This window comes from Nylanderia fulva, unplaced genomic scaffold, assembly GCF_048542155.1.
Source record: "Nylanderia fulva isolate GAGA-0341 unplaced genomic scaffold, ASM4854215v1 Scaffold134, whole genome shotgun sequence".
Classification (NCBI taxonomy): domain Eukaryota; kingdom Metazoa; phylum Arthropoda; class Insecta; order Hymenoptera; family Formicidae; genus Nylanderia; species Nylanderia fulva.
In genome coordinates, this window is record NW_028189559.1 from 170,233 (window position 1) to 180,855 (window position 10,623).

The 10,623-nt window shown below is 33.7% G+C and overlaps 1 protein-coding gene across 1 annotated transcript; it reads right to left on the reverse strand.

The window, feature by feature from the left end:
• Window positions 1-1,671: 1,671 nt before the first annotated feature.
• Window positions 1,672-9,675, reverse strand: LOC146724402 (uncharacterized). The gene is made up of 3 exons (XM_085479953.1): window positions 9,151-9,675; window positions 6,084-6,281; window positions 1,672-1,761 (listed from the first exon to the last, which is right to left on the reverse strand). The coding sequence occupies exons 1-3, from the start codon at window positions 9,673-9,675 to the stop codon at window positions 1,672-1,674; spliced, it is 813 nt and encodes a 270-aa protein (XP_085336079.1).
• Window positions 9,676-10,623: the final 948 nt, after the last annotated feature.

Genomic DNA, 10,623 nt, shown 5'->3' on the forward strand with positions numbered 1-10,623 from the left:
GTACGAAAATACCTTAGAAACTTTCCTACCAAATATAAATATAACAATTCCACGAGACGGAAAAATAGGACATGATCAGGACACATTAGAAAACATCTCACAACATCGTTTGGAATTGACAAAACTCAGAGACAAAATAGAAACTATAGACAACGACTTACAAAACAACGAACAAAATTTTATGCACGAAAGCAATTTGTCTACCCAATGACATTTACCGGAACAGTAATGACAGTAGCTGCAATATTCATTTTAACATGGATAATAATAATAAAAAGAAAAAATAAAAACAAAAAACAACCGAAAACTACAACAAATATTGACTTCGAAATACCGAGATCAATCCTAAGACGAAGTCAAAGTACTAGAATTTAAGAAACGATTGTAATACTATACTGTAACGGGAAACCACTATTATATGTAAGTTAAGAAATTAAGAATGAAAAACTTTATACCTCTATTTTTCTTTTTCAACGGGGGAGGAATGTTATAGTCCGAATGACTATAACTATATTATATTAAATATAGTTTTAATAATAAATTAGTAAGTCGGCTATTATACAATTATTTGAGAAACGTTCTCACGCTCTCGCGAAGCGCTTATCGCGAAAAGACGCAAACGCGATGAAATATAAGCGTTACACCGAAAACCGCGAATCGCAAGCGAAGAATCAACCTGCTTCGCTTGCACCTAGATAAAAGCGTGTGAATAAAAATTAGCCAATAAAAGAGCTTCTCTACACCTTCCCCCGAAAGATGTAGAAAAGGGCAGAAGACCACCGCGAACGGAGAGCGAGGCAATGAAGTGAGTCGCTAACGAAAATCCAAAAGGTCAAGTCGCTAATTAGAACCTAACTAGGAAGACAAGCCGCAGAATATAAACTATCACCTGTAATCTGACTATCGAGAGCGAGCATACTTAACTAACCACCCAGGTGGGATTACACAGAATTAAACCAACTCAAGAAATAAGGGAAATAAAAGATTTATTCATATAAACAAGCAAAGTTAGTCAAAGTGGAGACGCCCGCCGATCCTAGGATCCTCATCCTTCAGTCGACTGAGACCCCAAAATTTTCCGTGCCTTCCCGGAGGCACAACAATATATTTACGTGCCTAAGTTTGTACCTGATCATCATTAATACAGATTGCGATGTTCAATAAATATTATTAACGTAAGATTATATAATAACTCGAATGCTGCTCTTGGCACGATTGCCATTTTTTGAAAAATATATTATAAATTTCTGAGAAAGAGTGAGATATATTATATAACCTCTTGAACAGAGACGTTATGATCAACAAAAGTGTTATTAATTATCATCCAGAAGCCAGAAATATCGAATAAAATACGTTGGACTTTAAATCGACGTCTAATTGACCGATTATTTCTGACTGGGCTCTTACACTTTCATCATGCCCTCCTCGCGTAAAATTCTACTGTCGTATTGTCAACGCCAAAAACAGCCCTTTTTACAGGATTCTACGTTCTGTCGGCGAATTTTTCATTAATTATCGTCAGGTTGCTGTTGAAACAGCTCCATGTTGTCGTTGTTCGTCGTCAGCTGCTTCTTTTGCTTTCTGCGCCGTCTACGGTTCCGCTTGTGTACGCAAAACAATGCCACAAAGACCACGAAGAGGAACACCGAGATACACGAAACGACGAAATTATCACTTAGATAAATAAAAAGCCAGTTTCTTGTAAGGATGCAGACTGTCGTTTTTCAGTTCTCTCACTCGATTCCAGTTTAAATCTAGCACCTAGCAAACAGAGGAAGAACGCCATGAGTGTTATCAGACATGAAACGTATACAGGGTGAGCGATTTTAATAGATCCACGCGAATATCTTTTGAACAATGCATTGAAGAATGCAATGAAGAATGCTTTATACAAAAGTTTTTTTATTTCGAGGGGTATATAAGATGATGTCATTGGTTTGACCTTGGATACTCGCTTGAATGTCATATGAAGGTCATCATCAATTTCTTAAATAGTAGTAGCAAAAAAATATGCTTTGAAAAATAGGGGTCTCAATTTAAGAAAGTAAAGATAATCTTTAAACGACTATCCAAGGTCAAATATATGATATGAATCTTATATGGAGAATTATTTTTAATAGAAACTTTATTTAATAATAATATTAAAAATTTTATATAAGAGTTTTTAACAAGGCTCTGTAATATAAATATAAATTTAACGTATAAGACGGGCAACAAGAGCCAAATCGCGGATGACAATGCGTTATCCTAACGAAACTAAATAATTTTTCGTTAGAATTAAATACCGGTGCACAAGGCACCAAATTTTACTTGGACACGGCCAAGATTTTTAAATATGAAATAATCTCATATTTTGAGATTTAATTTCAATACCCCTTTAACCCCCCTACGGAAAATAAATAAATGAATGCAAGAGAAAAATATAGATCCGAAAATCGCTGAATCGGGAATCGAACCCGAGACCTTTCGCTTGCCGGGCGACTGCTCTTCCAGCTGAGCTATTCAGATCCTTTCGATTCTATACTTTTCTCTGTTATATATATTAATGTTGGTAAACAAACGCATTTTTTAAGCCAGCGTGTATCAAATATAAGAGTTTTTAACAAGGCTCTGTAATATAAATATAAATTTAACGTATAAGACGGGCAACAAGAGCCAAATCGCGGATGACAATGCGTTATCCTAACGAAACTAAATAATTTTTCGTTAGAATTAAATACCGGTGCACAAGGCACCAAATTTTACTTGGACACGGCGAAGATTTTTAAATATGAAATAATCTCATATTTTGAGATTTAATTTCAATACCCCTTTAACCCCCCTACGGAAAATAAATAAATGAATGCAAGAGAAAAATATAGATCCGAAAATCGCTGAATCGGGAATCGAACCCGAGACCTTTCGCTTGCCGGGCGACTGCTCTTCCAGCTGAGCTATTCAGATCCTTTCGATTCTATACTTTTCTCTGTTATATATATTAATGTTGGTAAACAAACGCATTTTTTAAGCCAGCGTGTATCAAATATAAGAATTTTTAACAAGGCTCTGTAATATAAATATAAATTTAACGTATAAGACGGGCAACAAGAGCCAAAAATTTGGCTTAAAAAATGCGTTTGTTTACCAACATTAATATATATAACAGAGAAAAGTATAGAATCGAAAGGATCTGAATAGCTCAGCTGGAAGAGCAGTCGCCCGGCAAGCGAAAGGTCTCGGGTTCGATTCCCGATTCAGCGATTTTCGGATCTATATTTTTCTCTTGCATTCATTTATTTATTTTTCCGTAGGGGGGTTAAAGGGGTATTGAAATTAAATCTCAAAATATGAGATTATTTCATATTTAAAAATCTTGGCCGTGTCCAAGTAAAATGTGGTGCCTTGTGCACCGGTATTTAATTCTAACGAAAAATTATTTAGTTTCGTTAGGATAACGCATTGTCATCCGCGATTTGGCTCTTGTTGCCCGTCTTATACGTTAAATTTATATTTATATTACAGAGCCTTGTTAAAAACTCTTATATTTGATACACGCTGGCTTAAAAAATGCGTTTGTTTACCAACATTAATATATATAACAGAGAAAAGTATAGAATCGAAAGGATCTGAATAGCTCAGCTGGAAGAGCAGTCGCCCGGCAAGCGAAAGGTCTCGGGTTCGATTCCCGATTCAGCGATTTTCGGATCTATATTTTTCTCTTGCATTCATTTATTTATTTTCCGTAGGGGGGTTAAAGGGGTATTGAAATTAAATCTCAAAATATGAGATTATTTCATATTTAAAAATCTTGGCCGTGTCCAAGTAAAATTTGGTGCCTTGTGCACCGGTATTTAATTCTAACGAAAAATTATTTAGTTTCGTTAGGATAACGCATTGTCATCCGCGATTTGGCTCTTGTTGCCCGTCTTATACGTTAAATTTATATTTATATTACAGAGCCTTGTTAAAAACTCTTATATTTGATACACGCTGGCTTAAAAAATGCGTTTGTTTACCAACATTAATATATATAACAGAGAAAAGTATAGAATCGAAAGGATCTGAATAGCTCAGCTGGAAGAGCAGTCGCCCGGCAAGCGAAAGGTCTCGGGTTCGATTCCCGATTCAGCGATTTTCGGATCTATATTTTTCTCTTGCATTCATTTATTTATTTTCCGTAGGGGGGTTAAAGGGGTATTGAAATTAAATCTCAAAATATGAGATTATTTCATATTTAAAAATCTTGGCCGTGTCCAAGTAAAATTTGGTGCCTTGTGCACCGGTATTTAATTCTAACGAAAAATTATTTAGTTTCGTTAGGATAACGCATTGTCATCCGCGATTTGGCTCTTGTTGCCCGTCTTATACGTTAAATTTATATTTATATTACAGAGCCTTGTTAAAAACTCTTATATTTGATACACGCTGGCTTAAAAAATGCGTTTGTTTACCAACATTAATATATATAACAGAGAAAAGTATAGAATCGAAAGGATCTGAATAGCTCAGCTGGAAGAGCAGTCGCCCGGCAAGCGAAAGGTCTCGGGTTCGATTCCCGATTCAGCGATTTTCGGATCTATATTTTTCTCTTGCATTCATTTATTTATTTTCCGTAGGGGGGTTAAAGGGGTATTGAAATTAAATCTCAAAATATGAGATTATTTCATATTTAAAAATCTTGGCCGTGTCCAAGTAAAATTTGGTGCCTTGTGCACCGGTATTTAATTCTAACGAAAAATTATTTAGTTTCGTTAGGATAACGCATTGTCATCCGCGATTTGGCTCTTGTTGCCCGTCTTATACGTTAAATTTATATTTATATTACAGAGCCTTGTTAAAAACTCTTATATTTGATACACGCTGGCTTAAAAAATGCGTTTGTTTACCAACATTAATATATATAACAGAGAAAAGTATAGAATCGAAAGGATCTGAATAGCTCAGCTGGAAGAGCAGTCGCCCGGCAAGCGAAAGGTCTCGGGTTCGATTCCCGATTCAGCGATTTTCGGATCTATATTTTTCTCTTGCATTCATTTATTTATTTTCCGTAGGGGGGTTAAAGGGGTATTGAAATTAAATCTCAAAATATGAGATTATTTCATATTTAAAAATCTTGGCCGTGTCCAAGTAAAATTTGGTGCCTTGTGCACCGGTATTTAATTCTAACGAAAAATTATTTAGTTTCGTTAGGATAACGCATTGTCATCCGCGATTTGGCTCTTGTTGCCCCTCTTATACGTTAAAATTAAAAATTTTATTATATTGTTTTTAATTTATAAATCTTAATTTCCCATATTTAAAACAAGTAAAACAAAGTTCGCGGATTTTTAGAACTCGTTACGAATTCCTCCATTTTATGCAAATTGCAGATAAGATATAAAAAGATCGTTGCTATATATGCAGAAAATATTAATTTACAATAGAAAAAAATATATGAAAATTTTTAATTGCAATTTTAAGTAAGATATATTTAAATAACAATCTCACCTGTATGTCCGCCTTTAAATAACAGGATTTCGTGCAATTCTAGATTTGTGTGTGTGAGTAAATTTATTATATTATTTTTAATCTATAAATCATAATTTTATAATTATTGTAAAAAACAAATAAAATAAAACGGAGTCTCACGGATTTCTAGAACTCGTTATGAATTCCTCTATTTTATGTGAATTGCAACTAAGATAAAAAAAATCTTTGCGATATATACAAAAAATATTTTTTTATAATCGCAAAAACATATATGACAATTTTTATATTGCCATTTTAAGTAAGATATATAATTAAACGACAATCTCACCTGTATGTCCGCTTTCAAATCTAACGAGATTTCGTGTAATTCTAGATTCGAGTAAATTTTATTATAATATAATTTTTAATTTATAAATCTTATATATCTTAATTTCATAATTAATGTAAAAAAATAAAAAACAGATTCTCCCGTATTTCTAGAACTCGTTACAAATCCTGTATTTGATGCGAATTGTAGATAAAATTTCAAAAAAATCCTCGCGATATATGCAGAAAATATATTTATAATGACAAAAACATACATGACTATTTTTTATTGCAATTTTAAGTAAGATATATTTAAACGACTATCTCACCTGTATGTCCGCCTTCAAATCTAACGGGATTTCCTCCAAGTGGGATGTTCCAGTTTGGAGCATCCCGCTTCCAGTACCGAGTTTAGCTCTGTTGTAGCGGCACATCTTCGGCGGCGGCTTCAAGTACATTATTTTCGCGGCTCTCAGTAAACCAGAACATCTAGTACTATGGCCACGACGAAGCCCAGTAAGAGGAACCTGTTGAAGAAAAATATGCTCATATCTGCAACAGAATTAACAAAAACGTACGCTTATAAACTTTGGCCAAACTTTGCCGCAACTAGATAATTAATCGCTCGCGAAGGTGCAATATTTGGAATTCTCTCTTTACACTGCCACATTATCATTTATAGTATTTTAATATCAAGCAATATCTCTTTATCTCTTTCTATTACATTTTAAATTATAATAAATTCCAAATTCTTAATTACAGTCACTAGTATTCATTACAAATTATGGAAATAATCGACCAAACTAGCAGATAAAATTGTTTATTCAATTTCACGACGTTTCGACTATATGGTTGTGGTCCTTTTCAAGTGAAAAAGTAAAATAATAACTAATCAACTCTTCTTATCTCTCCATGCAGTGTCAAATTATAGTAATATCATATAAGTCACAAATAAAAATTAATTAAACTCAAATTTAAAATAGAAATAAGAGACTGCTACAACATATTCCAACCAAGGAACGTCAGATTCGAGTTGAGAATATATATAAATATAAATTTTATAAATTTTATTTTGTATATTTTATCCATGGTCGAAAATCTTTTAAGCATAGATGCTTATTATGCATAGATGCTTATTACGTTTAAAAGGTTTTCGACCATGGATGAAATATATAAAATAAAATTTATAAAAAATGTGTATTCTATCTGCCACTATCTTTTTAACTTTCTCATATAATAATAAATTATAAAATGGATCTTTGGGTTCTTTAATTAAATTAATAATTGAACTAAAAAATTCGCTTGAAGAGCTAAATTCGTTTTAATAGTTATATGTCATTTGTCTTATTGCGAAGACGTATAGTCATAAAGTTGTATAGTCGTGCAGCATATTCCAAAAATAAATCCACTTACTAATTTTTCGATTGCAAATAATTTGTTATTACATTTAACTTGCTAAAATTTTTGTCACACAAAGCAGTAGAAACGAGAAAAGAAATATTTGGAGAGCATCAATAACATTCTTTGTGTGCTAGAAGAAATGGAAGAATTTATTTTTGACGAAACTGTAATCTTTTTTAATAATACGAAGGGTAGTTTTTCCCATACACCCTGTATGGGACCGCTCCCGCTCGTATTTTGTACGAAGCACTTAAGAGTAAGTTTGTGTGCCAGGAGAAATGGGAGAATTTCTTTTTGGCAAAATTAGAATTTTTTTAATGATATGAAGAGTAGTTTTTCGAGTGTAATGGTGTCTTCCGCAGGGTGTATGGGACCGCTCCCGCCCGTATTTTGTACGAGGCATTTAGAAGTAAAATTGTGTGCCAGGAGAAATGAAAGAATTCATATAAATTTAACGTATAAGACAGGCAATAAGAGCCAAATCGCGGATGACAGTGCGTTATCCTAACGAAACTAAATTTTTCGTTAGAATTAAATATCTGTGCACAAGGCACCAAATTTTACTTGGACACGGCCAAAGAAAGAAATCATTCATGAAAGAATTCATTTTTGGTGAAACTAGAATTTTTTTAATAATATGAAGAATAAAAACTTTTGTACTCGGCTCGAATTATTGTGTTACAATAAAAATAAAATATCGACGGCAATCGGAGCCTGTGCGGATGTCATGCACAAAATTAAAGAATTAAAATAAGATCTCAAGTAAAACTCATTTATTAAAATCTAAACGTTTCGACCCACTTCGGGTCTTCTTCAGTAGCTGCAAAATACAAAAAAATTCAAGAAATCAAAGATAGTCGTTACAATTATAAAAATATAAAACTCGTATACATACAATCCGCAAAACAAATTAAATGTTATTCTCCTCCCTATTCAAACTGTCCGGCCGTCGGAGTGTCTCCCTAATGGTGATCATCGTCAGGAAGAAAGCAGAGCACATAAGTGATTCCCTTACCAACACTAATCAAAGTCACAACAACATTATATAAATTAAACGTAGAAAAATCCACAAGAATTAAAAATTAAAAATCGGAGAGAGCACTCACCCCGACAGTAAAAACAAAGAGAAGACGATGCTACACGTGATACATCACTCTAACGACTGTGCGGTATTCTACCTCGGCACAGTCGATACATATATACGCAAAAAAACAAAAATAAAAATAGAATATAAAATAAAAACAATTAAAACTTATCGGCATTCATATAAAAGATCTAACAAAACCACGGATATGTATGATCACAGAGCTAGATTTTGGTAAATTTTTCTATTAAAAGATCAAATATATCATTTAATTTATCGGTGTCGCTGCGTAAATTTAAACTATTCCTCTGACGTTTTATGTGGATCATTTCCGATATTAAACGTTTACCTAAAAAAGGCTTCTTGTCTAAGACTTTTACATCCTCCCAATTAAAATCATGATTTAGTAATCTATGCTCCGATATGACTGATAATTGTGACGCGTTTCTTTTTATGTTGTTGCGATGTTCTTTCGTCCTAGTTTTTAACAGTCTACCCGTCTGCCCTATGTACGACGCATCACAATCCAAACAATCAATTTTATAAACTACATTGTTATGGAGTTCCTTTGGTAACTTATCTTTGTGTACCTTGATGAATTTACGGAAACTATTAATTCCTGTATAAGATGGAATGACATCCAAACCACGTGTTATATCTTTGAATTTCTCCAATACATTATTAATATACGGAATATTAAAATACGAAACTTTTTTCTGCGTTAGAATCTTATCGTTGCTTATATTTGCTCTATTGTTATGAAACTTATTATTGTAGCGGAAGAACAACTTTTTTAACCGTGTTTGTAATGTTTGAAATATCAAATTGAGAGGATAATTATTAGACAAAAGAACTTCAATCATAGACTCAAAGTTACTTTTATGGAATTTCGGATGAAAGAGCCAAAAAACTCTGTCTATGAGGCTGATAATGGTGCCCTTTTTATGGCAGAGAGGGTGCTGCGACTCGAAGTTTAAATATCTTCCTGAATACGTCGGCTTATGAAACAAATCAAACTCAATGCTCCCATTGTTCACAATAATGGTGACGTCTAAAAAATTCAATCGGTTGTCAACCCCCTCCTCCATGGTGAACTGCAATCTCGGATGGAAAGAGTTAAAAGTGTTTAATACAATATTAAGCATGGAGGGTGGGGCCGCCAATGCGATATCGTCAACATATCTAAAATAAAATGAAAGTGACATCGGAATCGCAGCAATCGCCCTACTCTCCAAATCTTGTAACGTGATATCCGCAATGATCGGTGAGAGGGGAGAACCCATAGGCGTGCCGAAAGTCTGCTGATAACAAACATTATTAAACATAAAATAGGTCGAATTCATGATAAAACAAATTGCCAATAAAAATTCATCTGGTGGAATTATACACTCTTTTTCAATATATACCCATCTGTTTATCAAACTATCAATAGCCATATTCAATGGTATGTTAGTGAACAATGATGCAACATCTAGTGAAACTAGCTTCACATTACTATCCACACATAAACCATTTAATTTATTCAATAATTGGAAACTATCAGAAATGTTCGAATCCGGTTTCGGAATGGCCTTATATATTATCTTGTGTAAAAATTTGGCAAGGTAATAAAGAGGTGTATTCTTTGATGACACAATGACACGTAAAGGGCAATTCGGTTTATGCACCTTCGGCAGACTATACGCTCTCGGTAAGACCCCATCCGTGCAGTTCAGGGATTTGTATGTTGTTAACGAAATGTAATTATTCATTTTCCATTTTATTAAAATTTCGTGTAATTGATTAATTAGGTTTCTTGTCGGATCTTTTTTGACAACAATATAAGTATCCCGGTCAGCAAGCAAATCAAACATTTTGTCCATGTACATATCTCTGTCCATCGCAACCGTGACATTTCCCTTATCCGCCTTCATAAATAAAATATCGGGATTATCTTGGACGAATCTACCCGTCAATTTGTAAGCCGTAGTGAAATTATTTTTTGAGTAAACTTTTTCAGACATTGGAATTTGTTTATTATGGGAAAGGCTCTATTTCTGACCGTAGATCGTTTTTCCACCGGAAGTTTAAAAATATTTTGTTCTATATTTTTCAACAACTCTATGGTGAATTTATCTCTATCCATTACTGCAGACAGAAGTTCTCTCCCAACTGCAACAAATCTCGAATTTCACGCGGTATAGATACGGATGACAAATTTAAAAACCATTTATCTCTTTTATCAGCAACAACAGGAATCAAAGAAGCAAAGGGAATCGGGTCCAAGGAAACGCTGAGAGATTGAGACGGTCCTGACTCACATGGTCTTAAATCGAAAGAAAAATTCGAATCTGGAAACAAACCTGATACATGACTAATGTTGGTGTGAGACATACAGGGTGTAA

What these genes read in the sequence shown, in the direction of transcription:
- LOC146724402 (XM_085479953.1), bottom strand. Translation starts at nt 9,675, where the DNA reads ATGGCTATTGATAGTTTGATAAACAGATGGGTATATATTGAAAAAGAG. An exon ending in TTATCAGCCTCATAGACAGA is followed by an intron (nt 6,282 to 9,150) that starts GTTTTTTGGCTC and finishes TTTCTTCAACAG; the next exon opens with GTTCCTCTTACTGGGCTTCG. An exon ending in ATTTGAAGGCGGACATACAG is followed by an intron (nt 1,762 to 6,083) that starts GTGAGATAGTCG and finishes TCTGTTTGCTAG; the next exon opens with GTGCTAGATTTAAACTGGAA.